The sequence below is a fragment of the Strigops habroptila genome, chromosome 3 (genome assembly GCF_004027225.2).
Source record: "Strigops habroptila isolate Jane chromosome 3, bStrHab1.2.pri, whole genome shotgun sequence".
Classification (NCBI taxonomy): domain Eukaryota; kingdom Metazoa; phylum Chordata; class Aves; order Psittaciformes; family Psittacidae; genus Strigops; species Strigops habroptila.
The window spans coordinates 81,133,506-81,149,512 of record NC_044279.2 but is presented as its reverse complement, the minus strand read 5'-3'; the positions used below and the strand labels follow the sequence as shown (position 1 = coordinate 81,149,512).

The 16,007-nt window shown below is 43.4% G+C and overlaps 1 protein-coding gene across 1 annotated transcript in view; it reads right to left on the bottom strand.

Annotated features, from left to right (window-relative positions):
• The window catches only part of FRAS1 (Fraser extracellular matrix complex subunit 1), a 159,037-nt gene that overhangs the window by 99,565 nt on the left and 43,465 nt on the right, over positions 1 to 16,007 (bottom strand). The window contains 3 exon segments of the mRNA XM_030477972.1: positions 496 to 655; positions 2,813 to 2,905; positions 4,857 to 4,964. Coding sequence (XP_030333832.1) covers positions 496 to 655; positions 2,813 to 2,905; positions 4,857 to 4,964 — 361 coding nt within the window.

Here is a 16,007-nt window from a genome sequence, read left to right as displayed (position 1 = left end):
TTCTGTCATCCATAACCAAAACACTTATTTTGTTCATCTCAGAATTCAAAACTCCGGTTTGCCAAAGCAGGTATTGACAGTAACAGTTCCACCAGTTTTCAAGGGCTTTAGATGTGGGACTTAAGAGCTCTGGATGAACTTCTCCCACTGGGCTTCTATGAGAAAAGATACCCAACAGCTCAGGGATTTCTGGAACTCGCAGTCCGAGGCCCTCAGTAGACAAGAAATATCTGCATCTTTTTTTCCAGATTTTAATCTCCAAAATAAGGACTTATTAGGCACATCTGCTTACTGCTTAAAGCTCACCACTTCCTCTTGGCCTATGGATGAAGCTGTTAAAAATGTAAATATGGTAGCAGGACAGAAAGAGAATTAAGGGACAAACTTGACACTAGTGTCCTCCCAACAGAACTGAACAAGACAAGAAAAGCTTTGGACCGAAAGGAGATTTCCAGTGACCTACTGCTTGGATCAATGAAGCCAGACAATACTCACCTCCACGGCCCACACATCTGGGACAGCAGGATCCCTGAGCAGTGTACTGCAGCTCCCCTTGTCCACACGTGAGGGCTGGGCAGGCTGGGGGAGTGCAGTTCACCTTCCCGTGGGCACAGGAGCACCGCACACATCCAGAGCTGCCCCACTGCGTGCCGTGCTGCAGTGCACAACACAACCAGAGGCACAGAAAACACAGCGTGAATCCAGCTGCCAATGAGACCTGTAAATAGACCTGCTCCCCTTCAAGCCCTACATTAGTATTAACTTTACTCTTTTGCAGGCTCTGTCAATCTTGGCACTTTATAGCCTGTATTCCTGGCTGCACTACTGGGGCTAAAAATAAGTTAACACTGGTAAAGCAGCAAATCTGGAGATCAGCCTCATTTTCCTTCTTGTTGCAAAGTGGCATCTAGCAACAACCCACTGCAAAACATCTGGACTAATGGATACATCCCCTCTTCATTACAGCTTCTGCAGGGCAGACTCTAGAAACATGTTTTCTTTAGAGAAATAGTCAGCGTGGGCCACAACACACACCTCACCACAATGCCCGCCCCACACACTTAACACACTTCACTATGAGTAAAACCTCATTAGATTTGCTTATTCATTAATGCAGAAACAAGTCTCTCTACCCTGAGGCAGGATGAGGAAAAACTGGCCCTAAGAAGAAACATGTCGGTGCATTGCAACAGTCTCCAACAAATAGAGGATGTTAGTTTTTAGAAAACATGCAATACTCAATTAGGCAGGGAGTAAAAAAGCTCTTGCCAGATAGAGAATACAGATTTTCTTCTGTGGAGCTACTGCTTGGGGCCAGTGTTGCTAGCCAGATACTTGCAGGATGATGGTCAAGTCATAAAGCATTACGGTGGCTCACTGACAAAAGAGAAAAAGTCTTCCTTGAAGAAATTTGTGCCAACCACCAATACAAGACTCTGCATTAACAAAAAAACCTTTTTAATGACCACCTTAGAGTGGATTTGCTGTGCTACAGATAACCATAGGTACAAACATGTCTCTAATCCCTGTGGTGATGCATACTTATTCACCTGACTTGTGTCCCAAGAACAGGTTTACAGACAGACAAAAGACAAAAACTGCAGCAAAAGTACAATACAGCAAAACCCAGCAACAACAAGAAATACAATGTAATGTAATATAATATTACCTAAATATTATTATGTAATGCAAAGAAGTATGAGAATATACATTATATAAAGAAATATCAGAAGAGGGTGGATGTAGGGACTATAGTGATAGGACAGGGGGCAATGGGTTCAAACTTAAGCAAAGGAGATGTAGGTTAGATATAAGGAAGAAGCTCCTCCCTGTGAGGGTGCTGAGGCGCTGGCACAAGGTGCCCAGAGCAGCTGTGGCTGCCCCATCCCTGGCAGTGTTCAAGGCCAGGTTGGACACAGGGGCTTGGAGCAACCTGCTCTAGTGGAAGGTGTCCCTGCCCGTGGCAGGGGGATGGAACTGGATGATCTAAAGGTCTTTTCCAACCCAAACCATTCTATGACTCTATGTGCTATCCGTCCTATCCCAGTCTTTGTCTAGCTCCTAACAGATTCATCCTGGTCATGCCTCATGCTGAAACAGAGGGTGACAACATCCATCTCAAGTGTAGAGCATCAGGGCCAAATAGTCAAATGTATCTGGGCATTTTAGCATATTTCTTAAGAATTGGACTTGACTTGCCTCTTGTCAAGCAGAAAAGTCGGTAAGAGACCAGACACAGAACTAGGGTTCACTGTTAAGACATTTTTCTACATTTACCTACTGTTTGCTGTGATTCATTAACTACTACCCATGAATCTTTACTTTTTTCTCATCTGCAGACACTTATTCTTATTGTTTTGACCTTTCAGCACTGCTGGGTGAAACCACATCCTGAAGCCTGCTTCTTGAATAATTCAGGATTATAAAATACATAACCCAGGTCGCACAACAGCAATCAATCTCTTCCAGCATAGATAGCTGATGAGAGAAAAGCCTTCTTTGTGGATAGCTAATATGTCAAGTTCACCGTGCTTTGCTCCCCTACTAACATTACTATGTTGTCTCAATCATCCACAGAAACAGCAAAGTGAATGAATGAGCGGGAAACTTTCTCCCTCTAAGACAAGAGGACAGATTGCTCAGCGACACATTCCCTTTCTGCAAAGCCTGATGACCAAACTGCTATTATATTACATGATTTGATCGTGATAAGAGTATAAGCACGTCACCTAAGCATCCTTCACTGACATGAACCAAACAGCTAAAAACTGCAAAGGATTGCCCCTGCCGAGGAACGTGACCGAGCACTCACGCTGTGGATCTGTCCTTCATGCTGGCAAAAGCCTTCAGCTCTGGAGGCACACTCAGGGCAGCACTTTTTGGAAGCTATTTGGAGCACTTCTCCCTAAGAAGAGACAAGAATCCAATAAGCACATGTGGAACAGAGACTTCAACATGAAGGTAAAGACATGGGGCCTTGCTGGACCTGGTGCTCTGTTTAGAGAGTAAAAGTATGAAGTGAAATATATAAGGCTGCTACACAAGATCACTTTGTAGAGGGGTGGCACGTCAGTTTCCTGTATTTGACATTTTACCATCAAAATAACAGGAGAATTTATAGCCCTAAGAGGTGGGAAACAAAATGAAACATTTCATTTAGCTTAAACCATTAAACCCTATTCAACCGTGATCCTGCTGGGGAGAAGCTGTTCTTGGTTGTTGGCTTGTTTTGGTTCACACAACAGAAATAATGTTTGCAGATTTTCCACCTACTCAACACATTCGGCACGCACAGCGGTAGGTTCTATACACAAATGTTTAGGACGCCAATGGGGATGCTTTTTGCAGAGCCTGCTTGGTTTTGTTTGTGCTTTCTTGCTGTAAACAAGATCAGCAATATTAGCATAAATCTCATAATGAGCAAACAAGAAATAAACCATGGAGAGGGATGGTGATTTCTGCCCTTGTTCATCAGGGCTTGCGTTGTGCCTGAAGGATGACTGGATTTTTTACTTCTGAGATCGTTAATGATCCTTTTGAACATTTAAATGGCCAGACCTTTATGGAACACTTAAAACTCTTTTGCCTTGAAGATCACCCGTGTCAAGGAGTCACACGGATTCATTTCACACTATAAATCTATTTCCCTTTATAGGCTTTAAAGTTGCCACCTTCTCATTTATCCAATTTAAGAGGAACAACATCACTCATTACTGTTGTGCCGTGCCAGCACTTTTTTTTATTTCTCTCCTCTTTAGCACAGAACTTCCTAATACTTCAGTCTTGCTTCAATCAATACACAGTGATAATAATGGGGAGAACCAGTAAGAATCAAAATTATTTTCTCGTTAATGCTGTCATACTGGAAAACATTTTAACCTGCTTCATAAAGCCATATAATTGTATTGGCAGAGCCTCTTTAAAACACTAATTTTCATTGCCATTCATGCATGCTACCCCAGTAATCCAGATGCTAATGCAAGACCAATTCCACGGCCAATTAGCTGTAACCATTAATGAAGGCTCAGACAGAAAAAGATAAAACAGCAGACAACAAAAGCTCAATGGCCATCACAAGACAGAAGAAACTGAAAGACAAACAAGTTCAGCTCTGTCATTGTTCATCAGGGTGGAAAGCGTCCACCTGCATGTTTGAGGAAGACTCAGCTCTGTCTTCAAATGTAGCGTGACTGGAAGCTGGGCTCATGCTGGGAGGTCCAAGCCCATTCAGGGACTTCTTTTGGGGCCCACACCGTCCTTGCAGCACAAGCAGCCTGCAAGCTGTTCCAACACCAAGCCTCCGGCTGCAGCATGGTAAAGGGGACAAAGGTTCACACACTGGGTTTTGCCCATGTGTTTCTTGCACACAAGCTTGCATCGGTGAGATGTGAAAGGGTACAGGGACTGTGCCTGACCCTGAGCAGTCACACACACCCTAGGAAGCGAACTGGGATTTCACTGTTCCCTCTTGCTTCCCCCAAATCCTGCTGTGAACTCAAAGGGAGCTGCAGGGAGGCAGCTGAGCCCAGAAGGTTGACATGGCAGCTGTCACTGCAGTGTATGAAGATAAGCAATCAGCTCACCTCTGCCACCTTCTCCAGGAAAACACCTCATGCTGAATCCTCTTTTTGTGTCCCAAGAGGAGCTTTGCTTCCACAGGGACTGTAAGACCAACTACCCCAACTACTCCCACCACACCTTTACAGGTACCACAGTGGGCCCAAACACACATTTTGATGTCCAACTATTCCAGGGGTTTCAAGCAGGGGAAGGCTGGGAACTCCAGAGTGACCTGACATTTCTCCCACCACCAGGACGTCGGGTCAGCTGGCATTTGAACAGCTGCAGCCCCTTACCTTCTGAAAGTCACACTGGGGGTGTTTGCAGAGGGTAGGTTCACAGGTGACAATATTGCTGTGGCAACGGCAGTCTTGGCAAGAATCTGGCTTCCAAATGGTGTTGTTCTGTAAATAAACAGAAGTTTTAAATGAGACCCATACAGCACAAGGCAAGTGCTATTTTACACAACAACAAATAGCTCAAATAGCTCAATATAGACAGATGGAAGAGTAAAGTCTGCAACAGGCCACCTTTCCCTCCTTCCCACATGCTCCTCGGGCACAACTTTGGTGCTGTTCATTCAGTGAGTTCAAACACACAGTTGAAAGACAAGGCCATGCATGGCAAATTTTAGAATCCTAGACTGGTTTGGTTGGAAGGAACCTTAAAGTTCATCTAGTTCCAAACCCCTGCCACAGGCAGGGACACGTTCCACTAGACCACGTTGCTCCAAGCCCCATCCAGCCTGGCAGTGAACACTTCCAGGGATGGGGCACTCCAAAGGCAAGATAATCATTAGGACACAACCTCCAACAACTTCAAGGTGTTTAGAGCATCTCTGGGAAACTTTAGAATCCAGTTTGGACTGTCCAAACTTCAGCTATCCCTATGAGCACAGCTTGTGTGGAGGCAGCTGAGGTAGCTTTGAGGCTAACCTGCTCCCGGGTAACTGTGGTACCACTCAGCGTCCCATGAGCTGATGGGGAACACAGGTAAATCTTGACATGATTGAACCCAAATGAGCTATTGAACGTAACACTGAAACTTTTGAGGAAGAAAAGGTTCTAGTGTCAAAACCATGATGTAAACTGTGCTTATTACATTAGGCTGTAAAATGGAAGCAAAGGTCTAAAGAGCCTAAGACGCAGTTAAACTGATTTAGTCAAAAATGCTGAGTGTATGGCCAGGTACGAACAGGCTCTACCTGGCCACATTTACTCTAACACATCGTGAAGAGGACTGTGATCAAGCAGACAGTCCAACAGATTTGGGAATAGCTGTCACCACCACTCCATCAGTGTACCCAGCTGCAACACCCACAGCTAATTGGCTAAAGAGTTTTCGCCACTCCAGCTTGACCCCTTTCCATTCCGTCCATGCTGAGGTCATGATCCCACGCAACCACCCTGCATTCATAAGGCAGCTCAGACCCTGACACTCGCCAGACTTCTCCTTCCTTTCCACCAGTTTCTCCAAGGTCTGAGCAGCCACTTGGGACTCATCACTTTTGGTAGGATGCTTGGAAAACAAAGCCTTCTTTCTCTTTACTCCTGAACACTGACTTCCAGCCATCCTGATACCAAACAGCATCAGCAGCATCCCAGAGAAGCAGCCAAGTCTGCCTGTCACCCCTCTTCCTACGAAAATGTCTTGCTTGCACTCAGTTCTTCCACAGTGTCACTTCACCCATGCCAAACATCCTTTCTCTGGCAGTTTAAAAAAGCAACCAGTAACTATGTACTGAGGTATTCTGAATGATTCAATTGCCACGTTCATGTTTAATTAGCTGATTTTAAAAGCCCTTAGTTAAATCTACCAAAAGAAAATGGGACAAGGAAGATCAGTTTCTTGTCTGAAAAAACTCCTTCCCATTAGACAACCCCTGTGCGTACATCAGGCTAAATTTATGCCACACAGGAAATTTCCCTGTGCAGTACAGACAGCTGCTATCCAAGCCATTAAGCCTCATTTCTAATGGATTTGAAAAGAGACCAGACTTTGCTACTCATTTACATGATGCAGTGATTTACTCCATTAAGTCAATTTACTCAGAGCGTAAAGTACGACTTAGGCAAATTAAGATATGAGAAGATGATTAACAGTTGACTACTACAACCATATTTAGGGCTAACTACTAAAACTGTTAAGCATAATGATAAAGCACTGAAATGTGCCTAAAAAGCCCATTAGACTGCTTAATGAGAGAAAAAATACCTTGAAAAATCTGGCCATTTGCTCAGGAACTTACACAGAAGCTATTGGGTGCTGCGGTCTTGTGAGAAGTTCATGTGATCTACAAGCCAGTCAAGAAGTTCTACAAGCCAGTCAAGAAGTTCTACAAGCCAGCATGCGCGAGGTGTGGGGAGAGGTGATCTTACAAGGCTTCACCTCACGTGCATAACTGAAAGAGGGCTCTGGTAGGGGCTCTCTCTTCTTCCACCCATCCTGCATGCAGGGCTGACTGTCAAGGAGAAAAGGCCGGTTGCTTCCTCTGGGAAAGAGGGCTCTTTGTCTAAACCAAACAGCTTACCCTACAATGCTGGATCAAGAGGCAAACCCGCAAGCAGTGGGATAACCAAAAATGCTGCTGACAATTCCTTGTGCCTCTTCGTTGCTTTACAGAAGCATTTCATTCCTATCAAACTGTGCTCTTCTCTTGTGGCAGAGTTCACACACAAGGAACAAATGCTCTGGCAGCACCACAAATTCAGGTGAAGAATTCTCTGATAGTGTAATGACGATGGCAACACTAACCCCAGGAACAGTAAGAGATGGCAGTAAGTGTACAGCCCCTCAGGTAAGATATCAGCAAGACCAAGAGAAGTAATTTCTGCTCTGGTAATACAGCTGGTTCTCCTCTCACACACACATGGCTGTGGCTCTAGAAAGGAAACCCTGACCTCATCTCTGCCAGCAGATTTACAGTAGGGTTACAGAATAAATTCAGGTTAAGTTACATGTATGCCAAGCTTTAGTTAAGGAGTTAATGCATTCTGCCCTCTTTAACAGAGCTTTATCAGATCCACCCAAAGACTCCTAAAACCATGATAATACCTGGATCTCCAAACATCTTTCCACCATAAAGAATGATGTTTAATCTGCTTGATGGAACCATTTTATGTATCTACTGATATATTTGATATATCTATTTGATACATCCTTTGCTTGCTTGTTTCTACCTGGAAGAAAACCTCAAAGCAGTGGGTGGCAAAGGAGAGAATCAGTGTGAGAACAATGCCAGTGGTGAAAAGCAGCCTGGATTTCAAAACTGGGAGCTCAGTGCAGGGTGAGGCTGCTGTCTCAGAAGCCAGCCATGGGGTAAGACTGAGCACAGGGAGCAGATGAAGTGCCTCATCACTTGGCTCTCTCCTAAACCTTCCCCTATGGCCTCTCTTCTTCATTAAAATAAAAACTATTTCCATGGTGGAATAATGGCCAAAGGACTCGCATGCCAAGAGGTCAGCACAGAGCCACTCTTACTCACATTTTGAGACTTAAATGCTCAAGTTTCTGATAAGAAAACCTTCTCTTTGCTCTTCTCCCTCCCTTATTTTCTACTACAGCTTAAGCTCAAACCAGCTTTTTCTAAACCCACGTGATAATAATACACTTGGAACATCTGCATGCATCACTGATTTCCATTTGCCAGATATCAGATCAAAACTGACACATCCCCACAGAGGTTTTAAGAATTCATAATCCAGTTAATAGCCAGAAAACTACTGCCTGGCTTTTTGGGTATGAGAGTCTTCTACACAGCTCACGGGTCTCAGTGTTCAGCTCTTTTGAAAGATCAACATTAAGGTTAAGATTCCTGGCTATGGAGCAACATACCTAAACTCAAATTGGAAAAGTCTGGCGATAATTAAGTTTACTGATTTCTCTACACAAAAGCGGAGGGTTTATTCTCTGTAATGCTACCAAACGTCTGAATGTTACACACAGTAAATTGAGCAAAAGGCAACACTCCGGCTATGAGCCACTGAAAGTGCAAGGCCATTTAACTCCTTTGAAATGGGAGGGAAAAGCAGCCCCTGTACTTCATACACATGATGGAAATCCATGAAAGAAAGGGGAATTTATTGCGGTAATTACTTGTGGTGATATTCCTGGATGCTGATGCCTTTAGTATCGCATCTCAAACCCATTTTAACGTGTCCCCTGTCTACATGGAAGTGCGTAGCTGACAGCTGCTGGTACCGGAAAGCATAAAAAGATTTATTGGTACATATTTAGAGCTCTTGTGACCTGGAGAACGCAGACTATCAGTATTTTAATTATTCTTTTTGTTTTTTCCATTTCAAATGTGACTATCACTAAGGCAACCAAACACTTAGAAGGACACTTTAAAGCTCCCAGGTATTACTGTTCTAAACATACAAGACTTTCTGGTAGACACTTAAAGAACTGCTGTAACATCTTCCCCAAGGCACTGTACCTCAGGGGACAAATTATCTGCTACAATTTAAGCCCAATTCCTATCCTGTTAAGGGTGTACTTTTATCAATGACAATTTAAGAAGCTTTTTCCTTACAAGTCCTAATATAATTAACAGTATCAATAATGAAATGCTGTGCGCAGAGCACTTGGAAGATGGAAAGCGCTCCTTAGGCACCAAGTAGTGCCATTGTGATTTATTAATTCTTTGGATTTCCCTACATCAAAAGAAGAAACGATTCCTAATTCAACTGCATTTTAAAACGCCATGCTGCAAGGAGAGATATCTACATTACTTGGTTGGTTTGCAGAACAGGAGCCAAGAAAGCAAGATATGCTCACAAACCTTTAGAGCTTGCAGGCACCCAGACACAAGGTGAAATAAAATAAAACCCAAGACACAGGAGCACAGTGCAAGAGGTTGGAGAATACTGATGAGGATTTAGGAAAAGGCAGGCGAGAGAGCAGAACTGCATGTTAAGAAAAGGATAAGAAGAGGAGGAGACAAGCAAGCAACCAGGACTGAAGCAAAGAATAAACTAAAGAGCAGCTGTGAGCACTCATGGTTTGCTGTTGCCACAGTCACATTAAACAGGGCACAGAAGACCTTAATCTCTTTGACCATGACTTTTTCGACTGGTTATCATAACTTCATATGGCTGCACCTCTTCCTCCTCTACCTCAGCAAAATACCCCACTCAACAAATCCAAAATAACCCGAGTCTGCTATTAATACATAAAAAGCCTCCGTAATTCAATCAGATGATACTTGGGGTATCATCACGCTAGGTACCAATCCGTGCTCTATTCTGGCACAATGACTGTAGAAATAGGCAGCACACAACAGCTGGTTTATGTCCTTCCCCCAGCCCCTTTTCCATTTCTTACAGCCTCGTGAAGACATTCAGTCAATCCATACAGTGTCACTGGATGTTGGATTGTCCCCTGCAGCCGGTCATCTGCTTGGTGCTGCAATTACTAAGGAGGGTGAAAACAGCAGCCTATAGCCAAAGCCTGAATGTTGTTACAAATCAAGCTTGATATTTTTACCATCATGCCAAAACCAAGCTGGTTGTTACTGCTTAGCATGTACCCTACTAATTACTTTTCCTGCTTTTATAAGAAACCAGCAGCACCCAGCCCGAGCGCTCTCTGATACGCCTGCTGGTTTGGATTCATTTCCCAAGTCATCCTCCACCAGAGGCAGGTATTGGATGTCTCAGAGGAGGAACACCAGCCTGCTTTGTTGAGATTGTGGGCAGAGCCCTGAGCAATTACACTTTGAGTAACAATCACCAGCATTACCCACCAGCCACCAAGTGAGGAGACTTGGCAGCTCAGTAACAACATTTATCATTTCCACTCCAATCAGTTGACAATACCAGGCAATTGGCAGAACAAACCCAATATAAGGGAAACTGAAAGAGATCCATGGTCCGTAGGGATATCCATTAATGAAGCAATGAAGGGATGAGTCATTCAGAGATACATAAAGGATTCCGAGTGTCCATTTGGGTTTAAGACTTTATGTTTTATCTTTTGCAGTAGGGAGCTGTTGCTGCTGCCGAGTATGTTTTCAAATCTGATATGTGCTCACATATAATAAAACCGCCCTTGAAAATGGTCTTTTAATGGCCTTACTCCAGCATGCCCACAAGCAGAACAGCAGAATGGCTCGGTCTCTGAAACCAAATGGAAATTCAGCTCATCTCAGTGGAAACAGTTTTAGCCCTGCACTCCTAGGAGAGAACAGCGCAGTTAAGGCAGAGCGTACAGCTTGATGAACAGCATGTAACACAAACACACTGTTTCAGGAATTAAGAACTAGTTTTCCCCTCCTCCCAACTATGGAATTAAAAGGTTAGACAAACTAAAACAAGGTATTGTTTTCACAGTTCATTAGTCTGATGCTTTTCTACAGTTTCTAACTGTTCAGTCTTTCACCAGCTGTACCAGCCTCGTAAAAAACAAGAGTCTACAAATAAAATTTCCCAGTAGCCCTAAGCTATTTCAGGGATGGGAAGACTATGATATTCTAAGATATTTGTAAATGACTCAGGTGCTGTTGTAAACTTTATCCTACCTTTCATACAGACACACAAAAGCAACCACTGGGAAAGGGCTCAAATGAATCAAATGTGCAGAGCAAACAAGGTGGAGGAATTAAAATAATGGTTTAAACCTGCACACACTAGTAATTCTTCTTAGGATCCAGGAAAAACATTTGGTGTCCTCCTGCTGGGTTTTTTCTCCTTTACTCAAATAGTTCCTAACCTACCAAGTGGCAAATTTCAAACATTCTCCTGCAAAATGACTTCTGAATGGATATCAAACCCAGATTGTTTGATTGAACAGCTGTGGAAAAGAAGGGAGGTAAGGGATTCATTTAACCTAAGCTTGATCACGGCTTTAATTATCACATTTATTACAATATAATGGCTATCTCTGGAGCAGCAGGAGCCACAATTTCCATGGTGCACGTGCAAAGCACAGAGGTGTAGCTTGAGGCAAAGCACAGCTCTACCTGCCCAAGAGCACCAGAGAGGTCCTGTTCTACCCCCTAAAAATGCTGCTGCTTGTTTGAGAATTGAACCTGTGGCAGCTGCCAGGGCTTCCGCAGTCAACATCAACCACTGAAGGCTGCAGAACCGCAGGCAGCTGCTGTCAGTTGGTGTGCACAGAACCACAGCCTGAGAAACAATAAAATCAGATTTGAAATTGGCCGTTAAACTGACTTAATCCAGCGCATGTATTAGAAGCGATTCCCTGCAGAGCACAGCCTGGCTATCCCCTCTAGGAAACACTGCTGGCCTTTTGAGCTTGTATTTTTATGTTTTCTAAAGGAGGAGGCAATATCCTCTGTTGTCCCAACATAGATATGTCAAATGATGAAGTAATATCACCAGCAGGATGCGTGATTTCAAATTCATCCTGTTGTGCTTCTGAAATGCAGGCTACGTTAGGCCAAATGCTTCAATGTTAACTATATCTAGTCAGGGCAGAATGAACAAGACAGGCTAAGCTTTTTATCCTATTTCTAACAAAAAACCATCAGGCCATGAAAATCATTGCAGCTCAGGCAGCTGATTCAGCAGAGAAAGAAAATATCCTTCAGTCAAAGTCATTTGCAGTAGGCCCTGGAAGTAGTGTATCAGGTGAAACACTACTTTATTTCTGCTTCTTGAAGGAAACAATACACTTCAGAGCAATTTTGCAAGCCACTTTAGCAAATATATAGGTATCTCCAATTCCAAGCTGGATATTTAGGAGGTATCCTTTCAAAGTGCAAAGCAAAGAATTATGCGCCTCGAATCCTACTATTGTGACTGTGGATCCAAGCAGAGTAATCTCCCATACAGCTCCCAGAAAATACAACCCTTTACGTCCTTATCTTCAATCTCAGCTCCCTGTGCAGCAGCTTAATAAACTGGTTCTCTCTTCCCTTCAAAGGGGGAAGGGGACCCCTGCAAAGTCATTAATCTTTGTGAACAAAGACTTCATTACTGAACAAAAATGATTAGGAGAGGGCTGTAGAAAAAGGGATTTTGCAGGCTGTCTTCATATTCTCTGGTATTGTTCCAAGAGCCTCTGGTTCAATGGTAGCTGTCAAGATTGAACAAAGTGGTGATTTTATGACCAAGCAAATTGAAATTAATGGCAGAAAATGGTATGTAACAGCTTAGTATTTCACTCCAATGTACAGGTTCCGTGTTGCCTTCTGTTACAAATGATTAAATTAATTGACTTTGGCACACAGAAACTACAGGCTCAAAATCAAAATTAGGCTTAAAATATCCTGAAAAGGGCAAACATGATATATGTATTTGTGTGCTTCTTTTAAGGAAAGAGGTCTCTCTGATCTTTTTTGATAGATGAGATGTAATAATAGACGCTGTTTTTAAAATGCTTCATACCATCCATCTCCTGCCTTATTTCCTCTCTATTTTATAACAAACTTTCTGCATTTCTCCTCCCCATGTGTTAATCAGTAACACCAAGAGGCTTTTCTTCCTGTCTGCCCCACAGAGGGAGGAATTATCCTTGAGGAACCTTTTTTGAACCAAAACGCAGGAACTAGATTGACAGTAGCAACAGATAACGTGCATAAAGAACACACACATCAATCTATTAAATAGTTCCTCTCATAAGTAATTAGAAAGAAAAAGGAAGAGGTGCTGGAAGGAAATATCGAGGTGGATGGGGGTACTCCCTTGTGACTGGCTGCTATCACACCTGTAAAACAGCAACTCCACCAGCAGTACATTCTTGCTTATTACTGTTTGATTTAGGGATTACATCTGTCCAGTTGTTATCTGCATTATCAACACATTTGCCTATCTGAACAGTGTGCAGAAGAACATCACATTCAACCATTTCACCTTGAAATATGCCAGCACCGGCTTTCCCTCCTGTCTGACTTAAAAACAACAGCCTGAGTAGTGACAAATATTTTCAAAACATAAAGCCTCCCACTGTAATTTCAGATGGTAACTCCCATCAAGATGACTGCTAGACAAGAAGGAAAAACATGAATAAAGACCTTCCTGTCCTCATGCCTCCACCCGTATACACCACAGCAAAAGCAATAATCTCCGCTAGTACATTTTTTACCTAAATAAAAATTTACCTAAATGTAGTTGTAGTTCAGACTGTTTCCAAGACACACACTGGGATGGTGATTATCAGGACAGATCAAGAGTGACAGCATGGGAGGAAGGAGGGAAGAAGCTGTGTGGCGCATTAAGCAAAGTGGCCCTTACTATTCACTGGGTCGCAAGCACTCTAAAAATGACCATTTTTTTACAGTGACAACAAAGCGTAGCCCACACAAAACAAGCTGAGGAGAAATACAGCAAATTATCTCTCACTGTACAAAAGAAGGAATTCCCTGGTACGAAGTTACCCTGTCTGCTTTGTGGACTTCCTTGCCTCCACACGCACCTCCATTAACAGGAGGTTTTGCTACTGAACTGAGACTCATTTCCCTGCTTGGGGAAATGTTTAATGCATTTTCTTATTCTTTCTAGATTCTTTCCCTCCCCTTCATTAGTTATTCAGTTTTTATGATCTTTTCTTTCTTTATTGCACTATTAAATAACAAGGACACAGCCTTGCACACACAACTAGCTGGAGCTGAAGAAAAGGATGAACACTGCCTGCTACAGTGTCTTGCTTCGTGACAACCCAAGTAGTGAGCAAGATGCCACTTGCCCTGAGAAAAACCACTGCCAAGCATCCACAAAGCAATCCTATAATGGATTGGGTGGGAATGGGCCTTAAAGCTCATCCAGTTTCAACCCCCTGCCACAGGCAGGGACACCTTCCACTAGAGCAGGTTGCTCCAAGCACCGTCCAACCTGGCCTTGAACACTGCCAGGGATGGGGCAGCTTCTCTGGGCACCCTGTGCCAAGGCCTCAGCACCCTCACAGGGAAGAACTTCTTCAAAAGATCTCATCTAAATCCTCTTTCAGCTTAAAGTCTTTCATTCAAAAATCCTTCTTTAAGCAAGTACTAATCAAAAGCAAACTACCTTGTTTTGTTGGAGGGCATATTCAGCAGCAGAGCACACAACAGCATCACTATAACATCATGACAGGTTTGGAAGTCAACAATAGAGCTGAATATGGGAGATGGTAAAGGCAAAGAGGGATGAGGAGTGATAAATACGTCCTTGAAGAACCAAAAAACAGAACTAATATTATTGGCAATTTACACTTGGCTTTATGTCTACTGAGAGGACAAGATCAAGCCTAATTCTCCTTACAGTCTTTGAGTTGTGAGAGGTGGCCAAAAGGTCTACTTAAACCCAAGGATTAATGCTACCAACTGCCTTCCCCTATAGGCAATCGCTCCTGGGAGCAACCGGTCACCAGCAGTGATGGGGATTCTTAGACAGAAACATGCAAACTTTGCTGTGATGCAGGGAAATATGTTCACCGTGATGCAGTTTCACCCTGAAATGATGATTTTTCAGAGGACAAGAACCAGCTTTTCATACCTCAGCTGGGCACTCAGCACCACTGCACTCCGCTCCAACAGGCTACTGACGGCAAGCCCAGTATTTACTAAGGTTATGAATCCATCCACATCCAGTGTCAAGTGTCCTGGGTTTTATGACAAACCTGTATGCTATGCAGTGCCAAAACTGCCATCCATTAGGATTTTCCCTAAAATAAATTGAGGGAGACTGACTCAAGACACTGAAAACACTGACAAGATCAACCAGGTCTGGTCTACACCCTCGACTGCAGGTTGGCACCAGGTAGTTCACATCAGAAAACGCAATAAAGGTTCAGGAGGAGTGAGCAGGTCGAGGGAGCAGAGGCGAAACTAGCGAAAAATAACTTCAGGGCTGGAAAGGGTGGTCAGATGAACACAACCCATTGCTTTTCAGGGAGGGAAGGATAAGGAACAGTTACGTTAGGCATTTAAACTCCCTCTCACGAGACAGGTAAGAGAAACACAAAAAACCAGGGCATGGTCAGTCTCAGCAGGAGAAGTCCTGCTGTGTTTGTAAGCATGATTGGCCGTCAGAGATAAATCATATTATCCATTGATAAGTGGCAGCATCCAACAGGCTACAAATTGCAGACGTCTTTGGGCTTGCACTGGAACAGTTCATTTTGCTTTCATTATTCAGAAGCAGCGCAGAAAAGGTCATGGCAAAACAAATCTTTATTTAAAATTGAAGTCCTATAATCCCATCTGAAGTATATTTATTTTTCCAATGCATAAGAATAGAATCATAGAATCAACTAGGTTGGAAAAGACCTTTGAGATCATCAAGCCCAACTATTGCCTCAGACTGCCAAGGCCACCATGACACTGAGGGCCTCATCTACACCGTTTCTGAATGCTTCCAGGGATGGTGATTCCACTGCTTCCAATGCCTGATTACCCTCTCTGTGAAGAAAGCTTTCCTAATATCCAGCCTAAACATCCCCTGGTGCAGCTTGAGGCTGCTTCCTCTTGTCCTATCACTTGTTACTTTGGAGAAGAGACCAACCCT